This window comes from Pipistrellus kuhlii, unplaced genomic scaffold (assembly GCF_014108245.1).
Source record: "Pipistrellus kuhlii isolate mPipKuh1 unplaced genomic scaffold, mPipKuh1.p scaffold_m20_p_4, whole genome shotgun sequence".
NCBI classification, from domain to species: domain Eukaryota; kingdom Metazoa; phylum Chordata; class Mammalia; order Chiroptera; family Vespertilionidae; genus Pipistrellus; species Pipistrellus kuhlii.
Genome location: NW_023425540.1, coordinates 681,342 through 704,795, shown reverse-complemented (window position 1 = coordinate 704,795; position 23,454 = coordinate 681,342). Strand labels below are relative to the sequence as shown.

Below are 23,454 nucleotides of genomic sequence, written 5' to 3'. Positions count from 1 at the left end.
CCACAGAGATGTGGAGTTTAGTTAAAAAAGTCAAATATAAATGAGGAAATGGTATTCAGGATCTTACAGATCCTGCCAGAAACTGGGCATTTTATAACTGAAGCACTATACGTTTGGTTATAATCAGTTCTATTTTAATAAAAAACAAAACAAAAACTAATTGTGAAATAAGAGTTTTACTTTCAACACTCACCTGTTGGATCTTAGATCGGACGACTCAAACTGGATATTCATGGGCCCAGGATGGACTTCATGGTCCGCCTCAGGGATGAGAAGCTGCCTGGAATCGCTGTCCAGATCTGCCATTTCCTCCGGCTCCGAGCACTGCAGTGGTCAGTCCTAGGTAAGTCAGAAAAGATGGGCCATTTAAAGTTTAATTAAAATTTATTTCACTGTTAAGAAATAATCCTTTTGCATGCATAAGAAACTGGAAAAATCCCGGAATCTGCTGCAGATATCTTAATGCAGTCTATGCCTGAAAGACACTTATTTTTATCAGAAACTTGAAGTTACTGCTTATTTTTCAGCTTGCTAAAAAAAATAAGTGAATCGATTCCTTTCCAGGAATAAAACAGATTTGGCTATTTGACCCATTTTTCTGCAGAAAAACAACTAAAAGTCAGGCCAAGTGTGGGTAAACTTAAGGAACCTAGAGAGACAAGCAGCTTAAGGGAGTGTTCCTGCCCTGAGGCTGTTTGCTGGGCCAGGGGTATTGGGCTGAAGTTTCCAAGGCCAACTGGGCGGGATGGCTCAGCTGGATGGAGTGTGGTCCCAAGCACCAAAAGGTTGTGGGTTTGATTCCTGGTCAGGGCACATACCTAAGGGAAGCAACAGACCCATGTTTCTCTCTCTCCCTCTCCCTAAAAATCAATAAACAGATTCTTGACTGAGGATACGTTAAAAAAAAGAAAGGACCCATACAATGACCGAAATTGAAAACTCAATGAATAGATTTAAAAGTTGATGAGGAAATGAATAAACTCAAAGATTAAATCAGAAGAAGCTATCCAGAAGTGACAGGGGGTGGGGTGGGGGGGAAAGACAGAAAATGTTGGACAGATGAAGAAAGACAGGGGATAGAGTGAGAAGGTCTAACATGCATGTAATCAGAGAGTCAGAGAGAAGACAGCAGAGGCACTATTGGAAGAGATAATAGCTGGAAAATTTCTAGAGTTCATAAAAGATAATCTGCAGACTCAAGGAGCTTAATGAATCTAAGCAGAATTAATAAACAATATATTACAGGGTTGAGACCTACTGCCCAGAAGGAGATTCCTTTTAAACTATTCCTGCTTACTGACAATGCACCTGGTCACCCAAGAGTCAGAGGGAGGTGGACGATAAGATGAATGTTGTTTTCATGCCTGCCAACACTGCGTATATTCTGCAGCCCATGATCAAGGAGTAAACTTGACTTTCAAGTCTTATTAGTTAAGAAACATGTTTCGCAAGGCTATGGCTGCCACAGTGATTTATCTGATGGATCCGGCAAAGTCAATGAAAAACTTCTGGGAAGGGTTCACCGTTCTAGATGCCATTAAGAACACTCACAGGAAGAGGACAAAATGCCTACACAAAGAAGTTAATTTCACCCTCAAGCAGGACGGAGGGGTTCAAGACCTCAGCCGAGGAAGTGACTGCAGATGTGGTGGGAACCCCAAGAGGAGGAGAGCTGAAGTGGAGCCTGACCAGGAGGACTGCGGCAGAGCAGGAGGGCTGCTTAGGGACGAGCGGGGAACAGTGGCTTCTAGAGACGAGTCGGCATCTCAGAAGTGAAGAAAGCCACTCCCGGTGATGCTGTGAAGATGGCTGAAATGACAACACCGGGTTTAGAAGAGTCCACAGGCTGAGCTGGCAAAGCAGTGGCAGGGTGTGAGAGGACGGACACTACAGTGTTCACAGTTCTGTGGTGGGCAAAATGCTGAAAGAACGCATCCCATGGGCAGAGACATCAGCAGACAGGAAGTGGATCAGATCAGCGCAGCAAACTCACTGTGACCACCTGTCCCAGCGCCCAGGCCAGCAACCCCCGGCCCATCGCTGCCCTCCCCGTGGAGGCTCAGAGTTTCCATTGAGATGTGCACGTTCCTCAGACACAGCGCCATGGCACATGAACAGGCGGCCGTGGAGTGTAAACATGGCTCTCACAGGAGCGGGGGAACCAAACAGCTTCTTTCCTGCGGGGCCCATTGACCAGCGAGGTCTCCAGGATAGAGTGAGAATCCAGGGTCCGCCTGGATTCTGGACGGAAGAGGTCACGCCTCCTCCCTGCCCGGCCACGCACCTCCCCACGGAGCCGGCAAAGCTGGAAGCCGTACCTGCCCGGCCCGCCCACTTGTGGTCCCCGCGCGGGACCCCGGGCGCCCTCCGATCCCGCGGGCAGCGCTTCGCCGGCCGCCGGGGCAGCGAGGACGCTCCGAGACCCGCACCCGGTCCCTGCAGCCCCTCAGTGACCCTGGGTCCCTACGGCTCCCGCGGGCACCCACTCGGCCTCTCTCCGCGAGCCGCGCGCGCCCCGCTCCGGAGCGATCTCCTCGGGCTCGGCCTCACCGCCCCCCTAGAAGCCACTGTTCCGCCGAGTCACCCAGAACTTCCCCGACTGACAGCCGCGCCGCCGCCAGCTCAGCCGTGCCGCCGCTTCCCCTCCGCTCCCTCCCGACGGGCGATCTGCAAGCTGAGGGAAGATGCTCTACCTGAGCAGGCCGGTCCTCGGCCTCCAGAGCTCAGGGGGGGATAGGTGGGAGCCTCCCCAAAGCCTCGGGACTCGAGGCAGCCCGGCTTCCCGTAGCCGGGGCCGGAAGGGGCCACGGCCTGACCGCGGGGGCCGGCGGGGAATGGAGTTCCCAGAGCGCTGGGCCGAAGCTGTGGACTACAACTCCCAGCGGCCCGTGCGGCAGCCACACGCCCCCGGCCGCGGAGCCCCGCCTGGGTGTGGCGGAGCGCGCGGCTCCCGTCGGCTTCTGCCTGGGGGCTTCCCGCCGGGGCCCCACGCCTGCCTGAGGGTCCACGGCGGCCTGGAGGAGGGAGGCGTCGCCGGCTGCCCTCGCAGCCCGGAAGCCTCGGGGAAAGGGCCGCTGTGGCATCCCATGCGCTGTCCCTCGGGCTCTCCTGGAGGCCTGAGCCATGGGCGCCCCCGGGAAGCTGGTGGGAAGAGAATTGTCGTGTTGGCACGCTTCCTCCTGCCTAGACACTGAGCTTTTTTCCCCCACTTTTTTATTTTATTTTTTTATTTTTTTATTTTTTACACAGAGAGGAAGGGAGAGGGATAGAGAGTTAGAAACATCAGTGAGAGAAAAACATGGATCAGCTGCCTCCTGCACACCCCCCACCGGGGATGTGCCGGCAACCAAGGTGCATGCCCTGGCCTGCCCTGGCCAGAATCGAACCCGGGACCCTTCCGTCCGATGCTCTATCCACTGAGCCAAACCGGTTTCGGCTCTTCCCCCACTTTTAAGTGTGTGGACAGATTGATGGCGGGGGAAAGGGGAGCTTTGGGAGGACTACGTGCACCCGAGTACATTAGTGCTTGGGTTAGGAAAGTCTGCTCCCGGCGGCAGTCTGTGAAGAGCGCGTGGCAGCATGTGCACTGTCATGTGATACCCCGAGTTCAGGAGCCCACGGGTAACAAACTGCTGAGGTGAGCTTGGCTCCAGATGCCTACTGCCCCCGGGGTACAGATAAGGAAACAGCCTGGAGAATTTATGACCTACCCGAGGCCAGAAACTGAGAGGCAGATAAGCTGGAGGCCAAACCGAGACCTCATTCCCCAGAGCGAGTGCTCCCACTGCTGGCCTTGCCCCACCTTTGCAGGCGTGGGAACTGCATCGGACGTGTCACGGTGGATATGGACGGTCTCTACCTACAAGGACTGAGATACGATTTTTGACTTCACGGTGGTATGGAGGTGGTACGCACTTGGTAGAAACTGTGCTTTGAATTGTGATCATTGTGATCATACCCTCTCGCGCTGCAGGTCCCGGCAGCAGTGTGGTCAGTGGGTAAGTCACCAACGCTCCACAGCGAATTAATCCATCCTGAGTGGCTTTGCCCAGCTGCAGGTTAATGTCAGTGACCTGAGCACATACACTGAAGGGGGGCCAGGCTTAACGATGATGTTCGGCAGGCTAGGTGTGTTAAATGCATTTTTCATGAACGTGACGTTTCACCTAAACCATGGGTTTGTTGGGGCGGAACCCCACTGTAAGTTGAGCACCTGTGATTACTTTAAAACAGATAAAAGCTATTCTGCTGATGATACTCTTGCAACAGCTCTTTGACCTGCCTTCAAATCAGCAGCACATTTTTTTTTTTTTTTTTATAGCTTCAGCGATAGCAAAATGTTGCTCTTTCTCTGCATTCCATGCTGGAATAATAATCTGAGGCTTGGTCGAGTAAGTGGTACAGAATGACATCAGCGAAAATGGCAGAGTAAGGAACTTCAAACTGTCCCTCTAAAAGCAGCAAATGAACTGGAGAAATTGGAGTCATTTTTTTTTTTTTTTTTAAACACTGGAATCTAGGAAAGACTGGTGAAGTTTGGTAAGAGATCTGTGATCCTCTACATTCCCATCTTGGAAGTGGCCTTGAAGACAGCAATCCATATTCTTGGTGTGGGTTGCTGATACTAAGGAGCAATATGGACCTAACTCTCAGGAAACTGTATTGTGTGCGTTACTATCTGGCGGAAGGGCTTGCCTTTGCTTTGCCGGCCTCACAGCTGCCTGGCGTAGCTTCCCAGGCAGCATGTGTGGAAACGTTACAGAAAACGCATCAGCACTGCCACTGGGGCTACGTTTACCAGCCCGGGAAGCAAGAAACAGACAGGAAACCGAGGAAGGGAGAGACTGGGGAGGCAGGCACTTGGAGGAAGAGGGTTTAGAAATGTCCCTCTGACCCTGGGAAACCAAGAGGGCCTCACGCATGCACTGTTCGGACACCTGCTTGGAACACGCCTGAGAAGACCCCAAGCTCTCACCTCTGGCTGACCTCCAGGCTCTGCAAGCAGAAGTGAAGGCCAAGGCAAGTTGCACACTGACTAAGCGCTGAAGGAGTGCCCCAATACACGGCTAACTGGCAAAGGCTGGGAGAATTTGTTTGCGTTTTGGCTTCTTTTTAAAATTTTTAATGGTTTGCTTCCAGGGTTTAATAAAGACATCCCTGTTAAATCACCAGCTGACCACTAAGCTCCTGGGGCAGAGACTTCAGTGCCACACCACAGAGAATGCAGACTTTGTAAATGAGGAGACTGGTAGTCAACTTTAAAACCTGGATCATACTCAAACTTGGTGTTTTGTGTGTTTTTTAAATATATTTTTATTGATTTCAGAGAGGAAGGAAGAGGGAGAGAGAGAAACACTAATGATGAGAGAATTATTGATGGGCTGCCTCCTGCACACCCCACACTGGGCATTGAGCCCACAACCCCGGGCATGTGCCCTGATCTGAAATCGATTTGTGATCTCCTGGTTCACAGGTCTACACTCAAGCACGGAGCCACGCTGGTTGGGCACAATTGGTATTTTACATCAAGCGTTCACAGGTGGTGTCTGTACTTCCCACCATGCCCGGAAGCACAGGAGGGCTTCCCCTGGTGACATGAAGGCTGTCCGGTGGCCTCAGATACTGCTTCTTCCTAAGTTCCTCTCGCCAGCTTTTCACCACTCATCGATGATCACCTGCTAGACCAGGTTCCTGCCGCTTCAGTGTCTGAGTAACTTTTTCTCAGTGTCCTTAGTTTCTGTTTACTTAGTAAGTATTTAAGTCCAAACAAATTAGTATGTGCTTCGGTCCTAACAACTTAGTAGCCATTTAAAAACATAGATAGATGAAAAGAAAAATGTTTTATTTTCTTCTTATCCACCATTGCTTACTAAGGGGATGCACACACGTGTGGGCCCTGCACAACTTCCTCAGATCAGATGGGACACCGCTCCCCCATTTCCTGGCCCACAGTGGATTTTGCATACTTCTTTGAGGTCACAGCAACTGCTGAAAACTCAGCTTTGCAAAGTAGGATGTTCTCCAAACGAATGAATGTGAGCTCATGTTGAAATTGGGCGCTACCTCAGGTTCACATCGTGCCTGGCAGAGGTTGCTGTGTTTTTCCTCAAAAATGTAAAATGCTCTGGTGTCCCTGCGAGTTTCCATGGTGCGCTCACAGTTTGGGAGAGGCGGGTCACTAGCCATATTTTCCTGGCCTACAGCAAAAATTGGCAAGCGTTGTCTGTAAAGGCGCAGTAGCAAATACTTTAGGCCATATAGCGTCTGTGAACAATTAACACTGAACGTAGTGCGAGTGCCGCCAGCGGAACACATGTAAACGAATGCGTGGCTGCCTTCCAATTCGTAGCAACAGCAGGGGCTGGGCTGGCTTTGCCCCCGGGGCCCTAGTTTCCTGACCCCTGGCCTAGAGGACAGAGTGGAGGCTTTTGTTTACCAGCTGGAATTCGTCTAAGGGAAATAATTGTTCCACCACAGTTTCATCACCCCCAAGCATGTTATCAAACTTGTTTTTCTTTTCACCAGTTTTCAAAACGAGTTGGCTGCCTAGCATCTCGCAAAGGTGATCCATTATTTGGATAACGTGGAGATACTAATTCGGAAAATGCCTAATATGTCCATTCTCCTAATCTGCATTACCTTGGAGGATTTAGAGCCTCTTTCTAAAGTGGGAAGGGTCTCACCTGTAAAGTTGCTTCCAAACTGTGAGACACTTTTGAGGAAACTCTTGTTCTTCCTTATTACATCAAATTTGGAGAAACTATGTAAGCTTTCCAGCAAGTCTTTTGAGACAGGAATCCTAAAGTTCTAGCTACGGCCACGCTTTTCACTGGGCGGCTCCTTGAGAGACGGGCTAATTCCATGTGTAGCACATGGTGTAGCACCTGGAATACGGTAGGTGCTCACTTAAAGCCTATTTAACAGCTAATGAGTTTCTGCTGTCTTTTTCTACGTTGCCATGTATTACCACCACCAATAAGACCAGGGAGGCTGAAACCGGTTTGGCTCAGTGGATGTGTGTCAGCCACTGGAAGGTCCAGGTTCGATTTTGGTTAAGGGCATATACCCTGGTTGCGGGCACATCCCCAGTGGTGTGTGTGTGTGTGTGTGTGTGCACGCGCGCGCGCGTGCGCGTGCGCGCAAAAGGCAGCTGATCAATGTTTCTCTCTATCCCTCTCTCTTCCTCTCTGTAAAAAATGCCGACTGGTCTGTTTGTCCTCTTTCACTTGATGTTCACATTTTTGAGTTATATCATTTCCATCCACTTCCTTTCCTCAATATTGAACTTCAGTTCTCATCAGAATTCACTTTTTTAACCAGAGCTAGCTCTCCAAAGTTATGTAAATTGGATGTTCCATAAAGAACCATTTTATTGTAATATCTGAAGGCAACAAAAATCTTTTCTTTCCAAGAGGTGAATAGCAGAGAATGTTAAATGTTTTTTTAAAAATGTTTATGTAAGAAAGTATCTCCAAGTTGTCCATATCTTTTAAAAAAAATTTAGTTGCTTATCATTCTATCTACATAATTTCATATCTTGCTTTTTTCATTTAACGTAAGACATTTTGAAAGAACCACATTCAATGTAAAGTTGGTTAAGACACTTCGGGGAAGCCTGCATAGGAATCCAGAGCACCAGGGGTGCCATGGCTGTCCCCACACAGAGTTACCTCAAGGACACGATGTGAAAATTTGGTGTAAAAAGTTATTAAGCCTGACCTGCATGACTTAGTGGTCGAGCCTCAACCTATGAATCAGGAGGTTGCAGTTGGATTCCCAGTCAGGGCACATGCCTGGGTTTCAGGCTCGATCCCCAGTGTGGGATGTGCAGGAGGCATCTGATTGATAATTCTCTAATCATTGATGTTTCTATCTCTCCTTCTCTGAAACCAATAAAAATATATTAAAAAATGAAAACAAAATATATTTTTATTAACAACATAAACTGATGAACAAAAACAGTTCCAGAGACAGACATCGATTAGAGCCAGGGGTCCTCAAAATTTTTAAAGTGGGGGCCAGATCATGGTCCCTCAGAGAGCTGGAGGGCCGGACTATATGAACTACTAATTCCTACTGTAACACCTCGGCTGCGCTCACTGCCCAAAAAACCTGGCGGGCCGGATCAGACTCCTCTGCGGGCCGCATGTGGCCCGCGGGCCGTAGTTTGAAGACGCCTGGATCATTAGACCATCAAACCTCAGAGGGAAGGTAGGGGAGGGTGGGGGTAAGGGAGAGAGGTCAATTAAAGGACTTGTATGCAATGGACACAGACAACAGGGGGGTAAGGATATGAGTGGGAGAATTGGGGGGGAGATGGGGGAATAAGGACACATATGTAACACCTTAACCAATAAATAAATTATATATTTCAGAGAGAGGGAGAGGGAAAGAGATAGTAACATCAAGGATGAGAGAGAGTCATTGATCAGTTGCCTCTTGGACGCCCCACACCAGAGTTAAGTGCCCTGACTCGGAATCGAACCGGAATCGAACCGTGATCTCTGGCTCACAGATCAACGTTCAATCCCTGCGCCACGCCGGCAGGGCTCAATGAAAATATATTAAAAAACAACAACCAGAAGTTATTAAAAATGACGGTCATGTTAACATACATTCTGGTTTGACCTTTGTTAAATATGACCTCTTGGAAACAATTCACCTTGAAAATCATCTTCAAGGTTACTGCGCACTGGCTCCATCCTGACATAGTCCTGGCGGGAGACCGGACCCACAGGCGGCTCCGGAGACGGAAGGCGCGAAGCCCAGTCTCTGGGCCGGACCGGGCCGCTGGGCTCCACATTCCCGCACGAGATGCTGGGCGCACGGAACAAGATGGAGATAAAACCCAGAATAAGGAGGACAGTCGGCGAGCAGCCAGCGTCCTCGTCCGAGGGCTTGCGCCTCCAGACCACGTGACTGAGGGGTCCAGTTTGACCTGTGCCCCTGGGGTCGAGGGGTCACTGGCCCAAGCGCAGCTTCCTCTTCCTTAGGGTCAGAGGGCGGCTCTTCTGCAAAGGCGTGGACCCCGCCTCCGGACCCCTCGGCCTCCTGGGACACGCGTGGGCAGCACCCCTGCCACCCCGGGGCTGAGCGGAGTCCCCGGATGTGAAGCGGGCACCGCAGACACCACCCGAGGGGCCAACCGCCGGGCTGCGGGCTTCGGGGCAGCGCAGGGGCGGGACCGGGTAGGCGCGAGCGAGCGCAGCCCGCGTTCCGGGTTAGGAGAAGGCGGGGTGACTGGGCGCTGGCACAGGGGGGCCGGGGCTCCGCACGGGGAGGGCGCCCCAAAACCCGAGAGGGTTACCTCCCCCCTCCTCCCCCCAGAGGCCGCGGCCAGCAGAGCCCCCTGAGGCCCAACGGGCCCGGCGTCGAGGGTGAGTGGGCGGGCGGGCGGGCGGTGGACGGGCTTCGGGGGGCGGGGCCTGGGCGGGGCCCCGCGCGCGCTCCCGGCGCTGATTGGCTGGCGGCTCGCGCCTCGGGGTGCCTTCCGCGCAGCCTCACGCACTGACGTGGGCGTGGCGTGGGCACGTGCGGCCGTTTAGGCGGCGGCGGCGCCCGCGAGGACCTGGGCTCCGGGCTCTGGGCGGCAGCGGGCGGCGAGGGGTGAGCGGCGGGGACGCGGGCGGCTGGGCCGGAGGGACCCCGCGGGGGACGGGGTGGACGCCGCGGGCCTCGCCTGCCGCCCCGGGTCCCGTCGTCGCGGGGCGAGTCCGGTGTGAGGGCAGCGGGGGTCGTGCACGGACGCCCCTGGAGGGCCCGTTGACCTGTGTGGGGGCCTCGGCCTGCCTTCGGGGAACTCTCCGGGACGTGGGTCTGCGGCCCGCTCCCCGGAGAACTAGTCAGCGCCTCGAAGCTCAGCACCTTAGCTCCCCCGGAAGGGACCCGGCGCCCCTCCGCGGGGGTCAGGCTTTCGAGTCCCCGGAAGTGTTCCCGCCCAGTCTGGAGACGGAGAGGAGGGGTGGACGTGCCGCCTCCGTGAGACACGGGACTTGGGCCCCTCGGGCGCCCCCCGTTGGCGGGGAGATGGGCGCCCCGGGGAGAAGGTGCAGGGCGGGCGCGAGGCCGCCGTGGATGCGCCTGAGGACGCGGCTCTGGGCTCCTGGAGGCCAAACGTGTGTGTGTCTGTTTTAGGAAGGCAGGGCTGGACCACCATGGGCGATGAAGACTGGGAAGCGGAAATCATCACCCCGCACCTGTCCTCCTACGTGCCGGTGTTCGAGAAGGTAGCCCTGCGCCGCCCCCGCTGCGGGGCAGGGGGTGGGATAGGGGTGTGTGGGGTCCAGGGAGGGCGCCGGGAGAACTCCGGTCCGACTTCCGGTGCCTCCTCTCCGTCCCCCGCCGTGTCCTGGGATGGATGTGATGACAGTAAAACTGCCGCTGGGAGTGGACTCCCGCTCCGGCACTGGTGCTGCTCCGCGTTCCTGATTGCCTGAAAGTGACTTCTGTAGGAGAGGATCAAGTCTAATCTGATTGACTTCCTGTTGGCGTGACGTTAAGGGTTAGCTTTTCACTGTAATAGTGTCACGGATATCTACAGCTTATTCTTTGTTTCAGTTTGGGAGTATTTTTTTTTAAGTGGAATTACTTGGTCAAAGGGTATTTTATGTTTTTTCTCCCCTACCCCAAGTTCTCAATAGAGATGTTAGACTATAAAGTTTAATTCACAGATACCTTCTCCAGTGGACTTTCATGGTCACCTGTCTTTTTATTTTTCCTTCATCTGAGGTTTTGCCCGTATTAAGTTTCCTCAGACAGTACGCGGGCCTGTGGCATCCTGTGCGTGTCTGGCATACGTGTTTGGCGTTAGGTGTGGCCCACTCAGGTCTTTCCAATGTGCCCTTTTAGAATGTCCGCGCTATTCAGTGACATACCTTGTTTCGTGATTTGGGAATACTAACTTGAATGTAATTTTTGTCAACAAATCTACCTTATGATTCTTGATACATATTTGTGTGGATCCAATTGTAGTCAAATTTTTGGGTTTGTGTGCAAACTTAACACTTGGTGCTGGCTTTTGCGGTAGTTACATGGGCTGCTTGACTTGAAGGGACGTGGTGTCGTTAGCAGCTTTTTGGCCTGCCTTGGTTGAATAAAAAGTGCAGACACTAAGGAGGAACATGGGACTTTTTAAAACAACATTTTTAATGTAGGAGGACTCGAGTTCTTTTTTTCAGCCCAGTTCATTGTGAAGGCATCATTTTGATTGGCTTTTCAGACCCAGTTTCCAATGGTAGAGACAGCTGGGTTTCCTTTCTGTTGAATTGATAGTGGCTCTGAGACCGTCTTGAATTGGTGTCATCTTAATGTCTGTGCTCAGCCCTTTCTGAATCTTCTCAGGATTCTATTTGGAGATTTTTTTTTTTAAGTATTTTATTGATTTTGTACAGAGAGGAAGGGAGAGAGATAGAGAGTTAGAAACATCGATGAGAGAGAGTCATCGATCAGCTGCCTCTTGCACACCCCCTACTGGGGATATGCCCGCAACCAAGGTACATGCCCTTGACCGAAATCGAACCCGGGACCCTTCAGTCCCCAAGCCAACGCTCTATCCATTGAGCCAAACCGGTTTCCGCTCTATTTGGAGATTTAATGTTGACACGTGCTTATATAAATTTGAATAATTGGCTAGTGTTCTGGTAGCTCTTAGGATTTCGAGATTCTAGATTTTGAAGGGAGTGTACCACCTCAGGATCGAACAGTGAGAGGTGGGAGATGAAGAAGAGTCGATCACTAACACGTACACGTGTAGGCAGACATCTCAGTGCTCGGGCAGTGGTCCTGCATGCGAGCTGGTTGGGACATTGCAGAAAGCAAATACTCCTATGCTTCAAATGGAAACAGCTTGAAATAGTCCATCCACAAATATAATTTTATAAAGCTGGAGCAGCAAAGTTTGTAAAACGATTTAGGTAAGAAAGTAAAATCTGCATCCTCTCTGTTCCATCCATGCTGTGGTTCTGAAGTAGCGGAAACAAATGTGGTCCTCGGCCATCATGGAGTCGGCAGACCTAAGGAAGCTGGCGTGCTGGAGCCCGAGGGAGAGTTCTGGCAACTTCTGCGTCTGGTCATCAGCGAGATGTGGGAGGAAAGAGTGGCACATAATCGAGAGCATGACGCTCATTTATGCTGAGTAGGGCACGCTGTGGGAGATGGACAGTGTCTCCTCCTCACACCCTAACGGATGGAGTCCAGGCAGAGGGCCGGGTGGGAGAAGGCAGGGGGGGCGGGGAGGCTAAAGAGAGGCAGCGACGGCTGAGCTGATCCAGAGATGGAGAAAAGCCTCCTCTTGGAGGAGGGCCCGCAGCTTAGACAGCTGGTGGGACGGCTGACCTGGGAGGAGCTGCACCCAGTCTTCTGTCCATTGTTCTGTCCTCATCTACGCTCTGTCCTCATTTACGGTAGTTCTGTGCAGCCTGTCGCCGATCACCTCACTATGAGTTTGGATTGTTAAATGCTTTTGTTTGGGGAAATTACTTTTATTTGAAAAGGGGTTTCACACATAAACCAGGGCCCACGTTGTAAGCTCCACAGCAGTCCCATTTGTTTCTAAATTTGAGGTGCTTTGCTCTTTGTTGGGAGACCTGGAAGCCCCTGCACTGTGGGTCTGATGGGACACGGGACTCAGGCAGGTGTCTGCAGCTCAGAAGGGGCCAGGAAGGCATCCCTTCCCCACAGCAGCTGTCAAAGTGCTGACGGGGGAGCCAGGCTTCAGCGTGGGGCTGATCTGGCTGGGACTGCTGAACCAGAAGAAGGGGTGGAGGATGGCATTGTCTGTTCTTGGGACATTAACTTGTGTGAGACCAAAGGAGGAGAGATGTATTTTGTTCAGAATTTAAATTTATGTGGCAAACGACCTGTGTAACCGGCCTGGTCGTCTGTCTGGGCAGCCTGCTCGGCGTTGTGTGACGTGGAACCTGGTGTTTGGGACAAGTCCATGTAACACTCTGCTGGCTCAGGGATTTCGGCATCAGATGAAAGCGATGCTTGCCAAGACCCTTCAGGGGCTGTGAGGAAAATGTGGAGCTGCCTGCATGGACACTCACCTGGGCCGGGAGGCAGCAGCTTCAAGGTTCATGTTGTCCAGCTACACGCTTATTTGAGTAGCACACTTGACAAGCATTTGGGTCCAAACCTTACCATGTCTAAGAAGAAAAACAGCTTACCATGTGAGGGAAATACTCATTTGCTTGGAAAAGATAAAAGACTTAAAGCTGTGGTATTCCAGATTTAAAACAAGAGCACTAATGAGGGGAAAGAAATGTGTTTATCAGCATGCACACATTATTTGCAGCTGCACGTGAGGGGTATTTGTAGTTGCATATGCTCTTATGTGAAACATTTTGAAATTTCTAAATTGGTTCATATGGATGGGTTAAAGGTGACAAATGGTTTGCAGTGAAGTCTTCTAAAAGTAAGCTTAAGACAAGACCTGTGTTTTATCCAGTAAATTTTATGGAGTCCTGCTAGGTGCTGGCGTGAGTGGTGAGCACTGTAGGAAGGTATTTGCTGTCATGGATGTTATATTTTACAGGGGGACAGAATAAGCACATTGAGAACAAATTATAAATAGTGAAAAGTGCTAGGAGGAGTTCTGAGGAAAGTGTGTGTGCAGATGGGGAGCGTGGGGTGTGTGTGAGACAGACAGACACAGACAGACGGTGGATGGAGATCAAGTGGAGAGGACAAGCGTCCCTGGGACAGGGCCTCAGCCTGGGCCCCGAGGAGCCCCACAGCACGCTGTGTGCAGAGGTCCTGAGGGGGAGCAGGGCTGGCCATGGGGGGCCATAGGAGGCAGTACAGTGTGTTAGTTCTAGGACTGCTGGAGCGAAGGGCCCCGCTGGGTGCTTCAAGCAGCAGACATGGTTCTCTCCAGCCCTGAGGCTGGACGTGAGCAGGCGGGTCAGCAGCATCGGGAAGCTGTCAGAGAGCCCACGGTCCCTCCAGCTCTGGTGGCTGCATCTCTGCTCCGTCTTCATGGGGACTCCTCTGTGTCCTTTTAGCGCCCTTTGCTTTGCCCTGTAAGTACACGTGTGATGACATTGAAGGCCCCCAGGATCCCACACTCACCTCCTCATTTCTCAATCTTGAATCACACTTGCAATAACTTTTTCCAAGTAAGCTAACATTGACAAGTTTCTGGGATTAGGGATTGATATCTTTGGGTAGGCATTATTCAGCCTCGGACAGTCTGCTTAAAGCACAGCGAGATCAGACAGGAGGGGTAGGAAATGAAGTGAGCATGGAGGAGGGGAGAGGGGCCTGGTCGTAGCTGTGGACATAGGAGTGAAAGGAATCCAAGGTGCTGGCTTGTTTTTTTGACTTAAGCTACCAGATGGGTGATGTCATTTACTGAGAGGCAATCTATGGAAGATGAACAAGTTTGGGACGAAAAATGTCTTAAGAACTCTCTGTTGTGTTCAACTTGAGATGCCTGTGAAACACATTAGTAAGGATGCCAGTCACTCTATGAATTTGTTGCTTAGGAGAGGGATCAGACTACAGATATAAAATTGGGAGTTATCTGCATGTTAATGGGATTTAAAGGTATGCGATTGGGTAGAGTTCAATAGAGTAAAACAGAGGGATCTGCTGTGACCCGGGCACGCCAATCTCAGAGGCTGAGAGGGGAGGAGCTGGGAGGAGCTGGCCCGAGGGCAGGCAGTAACCAGGGCTTGGTGCTCCTCCAGCCGGGAGAAGAATGTGTCTGGAGGAAGACACTGTCATCTCAGATGCTGCTGAGGGCGCCTCTGGAGGAAGCACTGTCTACCAGTCGCACGCATCACTTCCTCATTGGAGGCATAGTCCCTGCGGAGATAAGCTGGAGGCTAGGCTTGGGGGCTTAAAGAAAGAATGAAAAAAAAAAATTACAGCTAATAAGTAAAAGGATAAAATATGAATCTGAAAAAAGAAAGGAAGGAGAAGGTGCAGGCGGCAGTGTTTAGGAGGGTCGGAGAAGAGGTGCAGTCGTTGGAGGGGGAGCGGAAGGAAGCTGGCACTTTGGAAGGTAATGAAAAGGTTAAGAATTTTAGGATGAAATGATTATGCTGAAAAACATTTTTTGATGTTTTGTTTCAAAATTTTTCCTCAAAATTTATAAGTTCCATGTATATAGGACAGGAGATCATCTAGTAATAGCTTTTCAGTTCTTTAGTGCCGGAGTGTTCATTATTTTTTACCAGCTAAAACCAGCCCTCTTGTGGTGCTCTACTCACCCAGTAGTACTTTGACTGCCAGAGAGGGAAACATCCGTTTATTGCTCCACTCTTCTGTGCATTCAGTAGTTGACTCTTGTATGTGTCCTGACCATGGATGGAACCCACAACCTTGGTGTTGATGGTCTAACTTTGTGGTCGGCAAACTGCGGTTCTCGAGCCACATGCGGCTCTTTAGCCCCTTGATGTGGCTCTTCCACAAAATACCATAGCCTGAGCGAGTCTGTTTTAAAGAAGTAGCATTAGAAGTTTATGTTTAAAAAATCTGACTCTCAAAAGAAATTTCAATGGTTGTACTGTTGATATCTGGCTCTGTTGACTAATGAGTTTGCTGACTACTGGTCTAACCGATTAAGCTGCCTGGCTAGGGCCTAAGTGATAAGTTAATATGCTACGCATACAATGTTACTGTGAGGGTTTTGGAATAATTAATAAAGGAGCATCAGTGACCCAGGAAATCTTAACAACGTACCTTCTTTTGTTCTGAACAAAGCCAGTTATTGAAGTTTTCTAGGATTTGTGAACTAGATTACACATTGTTCTTATTCAGGGTAGAAAACTAGTCTTCTCGTTCTTCTTACAGGATAGATATTCTTCTGGAGCCAATGGAGACACTTTCAGCAGGACTCCAGTTCCATCGCCAGGTATGGTTAGGCCGAAAGGAGGAGTCCTTCCTGGTGAAGGCTTCTTCTCGGGAATGAGGAGCTGCTGGTAGACGGCTATGGAGACACTTTGAAGGTTCCCGAGCGAGAACTGTCTTGTTGGGATATTTGGGGTGGGGGCCGCTTCCAGCTAGAGAAGGGAGAGACAGAGAGTATAGTGCCATAACAGCTTTATTTGATAGAGGGGTTTGCTGTCCCCTTCTAGGCATAGCCTAAGACAGTGTTTTTCAACCTTTTTTGGGCAAAGGCACACTTGTTTCATGAAAAAAATCACGAGGCACACCACCATTAGAAAATGTTAAAAAATTTAACTCTGTGCCTATATTGACTATATATAAAGTAATTCTCTTGAATAGGAATCAAATAAACACAAAGAAAGTATTTTATAATTTATTATGAAATATTAAGTAAACAAAATAGTGAAAAATTATAAAATTCTTGTCTTGTCTGCACCTACGGCACACCAGGCAACATCTCGTGCCGCGGAACAGCGGTTGAAAAACGCTGGCCTAAGAATCTCAAAACGCAAACCTGAAAGAACATATGCACCCCTGTGTTCATAACCGTGCCATTTACCACAGCTGAGGTCTGGAAACAGCCCCAGTGCTCATCAGTAGACGAGTGGACAGAAAAGCTGTGGGACATCTACACTATGAAATATCATGCAGCGGAAAAAGGATTGATTACCCTTTGAGACAGCAGGGAGAGACTGGAGAGTGTTATGCTAAGCAAAATAAGCCAGTCAGAGATAGACAAATACCACATCATCTCTCTTATATGTGGAATCTAATGAACACAATAAACTGATTAAAATAGAACCAGAGGCACAGAAACATGGAACAGACTGAGGAATCTCAGAGGGAAGAGGGGTGGTAAGAGATTGAAGAATTTATATGCATGCATGCATAGCCCATGGACACAGACAGTGGGTGGTGAAGGCCTGGGGGGGGGGGCAGGAACTGAATGGAGGGAGCAATGGGGAAAGGAGGACGTCTCCCACGCTCTCCCCAATAAAGGGGACTCACTGAAGCCTCTGCCCCACCTGGTGCTGCATGTTTGGCTTTTAGGCTGCTAGGAGCTTGCCAGGGTCCCTGCCGTGAGGTGGAGCCAGTTGCAGTGGTGGTCACATTGATTTCTGTCTGGAGAACTACCTGTTCTTATTCATAGCCCTTTTCCGCTAGGGCTAGGCCATCCATCTTTTCCATTCCTAATGAAAACGCCTCCTCCGCCATGTGAGCGGGTAATTGGAAAGGTGTAAAGTGTGCGTACCACCAAGATACTTGTTATTTTGACTCATTTCATGATGTTATTTGCTTTAGAAATTGATGATGGACCTTCTCGAAGAGATCATTTCATGAGAAGTGGTTTTGCCTCTGGGAGGAGCTTGGGAAACAGAGGTAAGTGGCTTTGTCTCCCCTTAATCTGTCAGCGGTGAGCAGTGGGCTGAGTCGAGGCTCCTGTGGCTGCTGAGTGCAAAGCCAGGTCTGTTTGATTTGGTGACTGGGTTCTCTGGCTAATGCAGTCATCATCTTCTCAAATAGCATTGTTTCTACTCCTGTCCTTACTTCTATGGCTTAGCAGGAAATAGTGGAACTGCTTAGATAGATGGGTTAAAGGGAGTTGCTTCACAGAGCGGCTGTGTTTATGATGATTGATTCCCACCAACTGTCGGGAGAGGGGAAGCTTCAGAGGCAGGGCGGAGGGAGCTCCTCCTCAGCTGGATGTTTCTCATGGGAAGCATTTCTGTCATCTCAGTAGTAAGAGCTTATTTTTCAAAGTTTGAATTTTTAAGAACTTGATCTGACAGATAATGACACAACCTTCCCACGGTCCATCTTTAGATTTGATAATAAAATGCTGAAAATATTCTGCACTATGGTTTTTTATAGTGAAATAAAATATTAGGATCTCAAATATATTTAAAAACACGTGACTATTTTTTTATGAACTGTCATAAGCTAGGACTAACTGTAGTTTTAAATACACATAGCACTTACTGAATTTATTAGATAGTCTTTGAAAAACTATGGATATTTCTAGATATTTTTATTCATTGGAAATGAGAGGTTGATGTGTGTGGTATTTCATTTGATATTTGGAAAACTTAATTTCTTATTAAGATACAGTTAACAAAAATATGAATTTTATATTTTGACATGTTCCTACTACTAATGGATATAATTCATTCTTTAAAGATGCATATACTGTTTTTTAAACCTGTGCGTTAACTAAGAGGTACTGATGATTTGGACCATGTAATTCTGCCAAGAGGTTCAAGTGTGGGTTTTGTGTGCTGTTACTAACATTAGAAATAATAAATGTCTTCATATTATACTCAAAGGAATGTTTAATACTTAGGTCTAGTTTACGGCTCTATTTTAGAATAGGTTTTGTGATATTTTTCATGCAGACTCGTAAACACTGTTGAATAAAGCCATTTTAATGAGAAAACCATAACAGACATTTTACTATAATTTTTAAAATTATATTTTTATTGATTTCAGAGAAGAAAGGATAGGGGGAGAGAGAAATATCAGTGATGAGAGAATCATTGATCAGCTGCCTCCTGCATGCCTCCTACTGGGAATCCAGCAACCTGGGCATGTGCCCTGACGGGAAATCAAACTTGACCTCTTGGTTCATAGGTCAATACCTAACCAGTGAGCTACGCCAGCTGGGCTAAAACACATTTTTAATTCCGTATGTTTTAGGTTGAAATACACATTACATTTCTGATCAAAACTCTTTGTTGAGTGCTAATACTTTAGAAAGTGAACTTTATACTCCATATAACCCTGAAAATTCACAGACCCATGAGCATAACTTCTTTCTCTTACGACTCATCTGACTTTTTAGCTAGTTTCAGTGTCCATGTTATTTCCCCTCAGAACTTGTATACCTAGTAATATGTTTTTGAAAATGACTCTTAACCACTTAAAATATAACACTGGTTAGCTTTTCCTGGTCTGTGAAGTAAGGCCTAAATAGCCTCAACTTCTCCAATCACACACACCCTGAGAGTCTGATGAAAAGTGCTGACGTGGCTCAGACACAGCTTTGCATGTGGCTTTAGGAGTTGTGTTGGATGTTACAGAGATGGCTAGCAGTGGGCAAGGATCAGGAACCATGCTTCCGCTTTCCCAGGGATGGAGTGCAGGGCAGTTTAGCTGCTTGGGTGTCTGTTACAATGTTTTGTTTTAAATAACCCTGCTACTTGCCATAGTAACTCTGCCCTTGACATTCTTAATACAATGGGGGAGAAACACAGGAATGCAGTGTTGCTGGGGATGTGGGGGAAGGGCTGGTTCTGACTGGAGCACTAAAGGGAGACTTCACCAAGAGGTGGCCTTTGGAAGGGGAATTTGTAGAGTGAAGAGAGTTTGATAGGGAGAGTAGAAAAGCAGGCCCACTGCACTACAGGAGCAGCACGCAGAAGCTCTTGGGGGCGTGGCTAGCGTGCACTGTCGTGGCGGTGGTGATTGGCAGGAGGCTCGTGTAGGGACATCTGTGGCAGGGAGAGGACGCAAAGGGCAATGGCACTCAGCTTATTTTCTGTATCTGTGGCCCCTTCCCTTTCAGTTAGGGCAGCGGAGTGAGAGGGATTCACTCAAGAGAAAACGCATTACTGGTAGAGCAGTTTGGAAACAGGACCAGAGTATGACAGCATTTTGAGTAGCAAAGACTTCCCCCGGGGGCATAGTGTCAGTAGCTCTCTCTCAGGTGAGGTTTCTATACAGAAAGTCAGAGTTGCCCTAGCCTGTTTGCTCAGTGGATAGAGCGACGGCCTGCAGACTGAGGTTTGATTCCGGTCAAGGGCACATGCCTGGATTGTGAGCTTGATTCCCCAGTAGGGGGCGTGCAGGAGGCAGCTGATCAATGATTCTCTTTGATAATTGATGTTTCTAGTTCTCTCTCCCTCTCCCTTCCTCTCTGAAATCAGTAAAAATATATTTTTTTTGAAAGGAAGAGTTGAATTTTCTGAACAAAGGTTACTACTAAAATAACTAGTCTAACGCTGTATTTCCTGGTATGTTTATTTTTTTGCCTTGGTATCACAATTTAAGAGTTTTAAAAGAAGTTGGAGTATGTTAAGTACATCTCCTAAGCTTTTGTACTTCTCTCTCCCTATCCCTGAAAGTCTCCCAGATTCTTCCGATCTCTGCTTGGATGACATGCTCACAGTTCCCTGCTAAAGCCTTGTCCCCTGAACTCTTTCAGATGCCGGCGAGTCTAATAAAAGGGAGAGCGCGCCCACGATGGGTGGCTTTGGAGTTGGAAAGGGTTTTGGAAACAGAGGTAACTTGCTTGTGATGTCTTGCAGTCAGAACTCGAGGGACCACGAGTCCTTCCGTCTTTGAGTTCCTATCTCCCTGTGGCGCACCCGGGAAGTATGTGCCTTTCCCAGGAATCTCTGTAGCTCCTGGGGTGCCCCACTCCGGTTAGAACAGCCGTCTGTGCTGCTCTGGGGGGTCTGCTCTTCCATGTGGTTTTTACTGGCCAAGCTCCGTGTGCAGCATCTCTTCATGCTGACCCCACCACAGGTGACCCCAGTTCTCTTCTTCTGTACTCGTCTCCCCGCCCTCCCAGACACGAGGCAGGCCATACTTCATGGTGATTTGGAGCAAAGAGAGCTTTGAAAATTAAACTTTCTTCCTAAAACCTTTAAAAACTAGATCAAGAGTAGAGTTTAACCTCAGGGCCAGTAGGTGTAACTGGGAGACTCTCCTGCGCATGTGGAGATCAGCATTGGCTCTTGAGGGAGGCGAGGACAGCAGGAACGGGGCCGTTGCAGAGGGTAGTGGAACACAGTCCTTTTCTGAGTCAGCTGCAAAGATTGCCAGCATTTCAATGAACAAAGGAACTGAAGACTTAGATCCGTGACGGCTCATGCTTTCTGTAGGATTATCTTTATTTTGAAACGACATCTGCTCTAAGAAAGACACCTTTATCACCCAATTACATCCCAAAGCCAGGGCACTAATACTATAATGGTGTATTAAAGCTGCAGAGAGCTTCATGCTGGAAGTGATGTTAGGTTAGGGTTGAACCTGAGATGTTAAGTGACTTGATAGGTATACATTTTTCATATAAATTTAATATCTGTCAAACAGTAATTGGTTAGTCTCTGAATTACATAAACTATAATTTAATATTTTATAATTTAGATTAAATACTAATTGACAGACATCCTATTTTATAACTAATTTTAAAGTATATAATTTCTTGAATATGTTTTTCCCTAAAGATTATTTTATTATTAAGACTCAACATTTTAAAATGCTGTAAAATATTTAGAATTGATTTTAGAGACATGTCTATATGCTCCAGAGATGCATAAGTCTAGACACAGGTTTTTATTGAAGGAGAAAATTAAAAGCAAAGGTTGGTGGTGAAAGGTTAAAAAAATTTTTTATAAACAAGAATTTGGCAGAATTTTCTTGTTACTGATAAGGGAAAAATTACTGAATATTGGATTACAATTTAGTTGTACTATCCTCTGGCACATAAAGAAATTGAGTTAATTTATAAATTTTTTTAAATTTTGGTACGTGGATTTGAAAGTATGTAGTAGTAATACTGACCTGCACCCCTGTAATGGTCTATGTACATCTAGAGGGTCTGTGACACCTGAGGCCTAGAACACTGGCTGACATTCCCCCTCAATAACTGACACAGCAGCCTCTCCGGGCCACGGGTTCCCTGCAGTGTTGCCCAGCACACCAGAAGGTAGTGAGTTCGAGTCCCTGTCAGGCATGCATGGGAGGCTTTCTCACATCAGTGTCTTTGTCCCTCCGTCCCTCCCTCTCCCTTTCCTCCCTCCTCTCTCTCTCAAATCAATAAAAATATTTCCTCGGGTGAGGACTTAAAAATATATTAATAAATTGACACAAGGGAGAAATTGTAATACAATCTATGTGAATTCTTCAGTATTTGTATTAGTTGTCTGTGGTTTACCCTGCTCTAAAGGGACATCATAACAAGTAGTTCCCGGAAGGTGTTTTTTGTTTTACCACAGAGTACAGGTAATGATTGTTTTCAGAAATTTGCAAGTTTACTTTAAATGTTTACAGGTTTTCCCAATAACAAGCTTGAAGAAGGTGACAGCTCTGGTTTCTGGAGAGGTGAGTTCAGTGTCTTTGTACTGACTTAAAATTTAATGTCTAGAGTACATGCTACAGAGAAACTAAGATGGAGTCTTTTAGTCTGTTCCATTTCTGGAGCACTATCACTTTATACTTTCAAAGTCAACATCTCTGGAGGTGGGCCTTGGGAATTTATTTTTAATAAACTTTCCAGACAATTTTTAAGCATTTAGAAACCCTGGTAATGTCAATAAACCCAGAAAAGCCAGGATATCCCTTCATTTTTTCATTAGCAAGAATGGGGAAACACGCATTTCTTTTTAAAAAACACTGATGTCTCAGGTTTGTTAAACAGGCAAAGTACAGACATAAGGATGACCCATAAAAGAACAGTCATGTGCTTCTAGTGTCTGCGGACCATGTTTGAGACGACTAATGGTTAAGATATTTCTGAAACCATTCTAGTCAAGTGGGCAATCGTGAAATGCTTACGTCTGGCTGTGCCCTGCGCTGGGCACAGGGTGCTCAGTTACACACCTCCCATCCAGTAGTTGGCTGTAGTTGGCGATTTGCATGGGGACTGACTGAGTAATGTCTTTGTATTTCTGTTGTTAAAGTATTTTAAGAATTGTTTGTAAGTTAACTTATGAAAATGTTTTTCTTACTAATTTAGCTTGTGATGGTGCTATTTTTATTAAAACAATTTTAAAGTAATTTATTTTTTGGTCACAATTGACATATAGTTCTATAATAATTTCAGGTGATGACAATGTTCAGTTTTGATATTTCATCTTTGAAGTTAATTTTGAGATGCTATTTACATGTTAAACTTTTATTCAAGAGTCTAATAACTTCGGGGAAGACACTTCGGCGCAGAGCAGGGGGTTCTCCAGGAGAGGAGGTAAGGACCAGGTTTGGAACAATGTGTACTGGTGACTGATGCTCAGCTAGCAAACTGCTGTTGGAAGAGATGAAAGAGAGGGAAGTTTTGGTGGTGCAAACCTTTGAAGAAAACTAGGTTGGCAAATGGCCTGTGCTGTTACTACGTGGGTGAATCCTGAAAAGGTGCTCCTCTTTCCGCTTCTGTCGCTGGGTTCCCCCAGTTCCCCGGCACATGCTGTGAAGTGCAGAGCAGGCGGGCTGACGGATCCTGGTCAGTCACAGTTTAGATGGGCTGGGAGGTCTTTGTCCTGCATGGAGTCACCAGAGACGTGGGGGCAAAGGAATTGTAAGTTACTTTTGTTCTGGTCTAATGGGGCTCCCCTATACCTCACTAATCCTGCCTTTAATGAAGCAGATGTGAGATGGAATACCAGTTGTGATGCTTAATTCTTGATGATCTGTAGGCAGACCTGTTAAAACAGCTGCAACAAAGCCACAGAAACTCTCGTGAGCGTGCAGAGCTCCTTAGGGTCAGAGTCTCCCATGTGGAAGGCATTCCACGGTGCCCAATGTGCCGGTGCTCTCGCTGCCGCTTAGGGACATTCTTTCCCT

General features: G+C 48.1%; 2 protein-coding genes and 1 long non-coding RNA gene across 7 annotated transcripts in view; 2 read left to right on the top strand and 1 right to left on the bottom strand.

The window, feature by feature from the left end:
• Positions 1–2,843, bottom strand: part of SLC38A9 (solute carrier family 38 member 9) — a 36,155-nt gene extending 33,312 nt beyond the window's left edge. For all 5 annotated transcript variants that reach the window (XM_045571551.1, XM_045571552.1, XM_036410538.2 and 2 more), the window contains exons 1-2: positions 2,694–2,843; positions 194–339 (exon numbers count right to left, since the gene is read on the bottom strand). In XM_045571551.1, coding sequence (XP_045427507.1) covers positions 194–306 — 113 coding nt within the window. In that variant the 5' untranslated portion in view covers positions 307–339; positions 2,694–2,843. The remainder of the gene's footprint in view (positions 1–193; positions 340–2,693) is intronic.
• Positions 2,844–3,352: 509 nt separating this feature from the next.
• LOC123651213 lies at positions 3,353–5,108 on the top strand. Its single transcript, XR_006739766.1, has 2 exons — positions 3,353–3,998; positions 4,322–5,108. It is a non-coding gene; the product is annotated as an uncharacterized LOC123651213 (long non-coding RNA).
• A 5,030-nt stretch (positions 5,109–10,138) lies between these two features.
• Positions 10,139–23,454, top strand: part of DDX4 (DEAD-box helicase 4) — a 36,445-nt gene continuing 23,129 nt past the window's right edge. The window contains exons 1-6 of the mRNA XM_036410826.2: positions 10,139–10,226; positions 15,799–15,859; positions 17,197–17,274; positions 20,096–20,173; positions 21,949–21,999; positions 22,802–22,861. Of these exons, the coding sequence (XP_036266719.1) occupies positions 10,155–10,226; positions 15,799–15,859; positions 17,197–17,274; positions 20,096–20,173; positions 21,949–21,999; positions 22,802–22,861 (400 nt within the window). The 5' untranslated portion in view covers positions 10,139–10,154. The remainder of the gene's footprint in view (positions 10,227–15,798; positions 15,860–17,196; positions 17,275–20,095; positions 20,174–21,948; positions 22,000–22,801; positions 22,862–23,454) is intronic.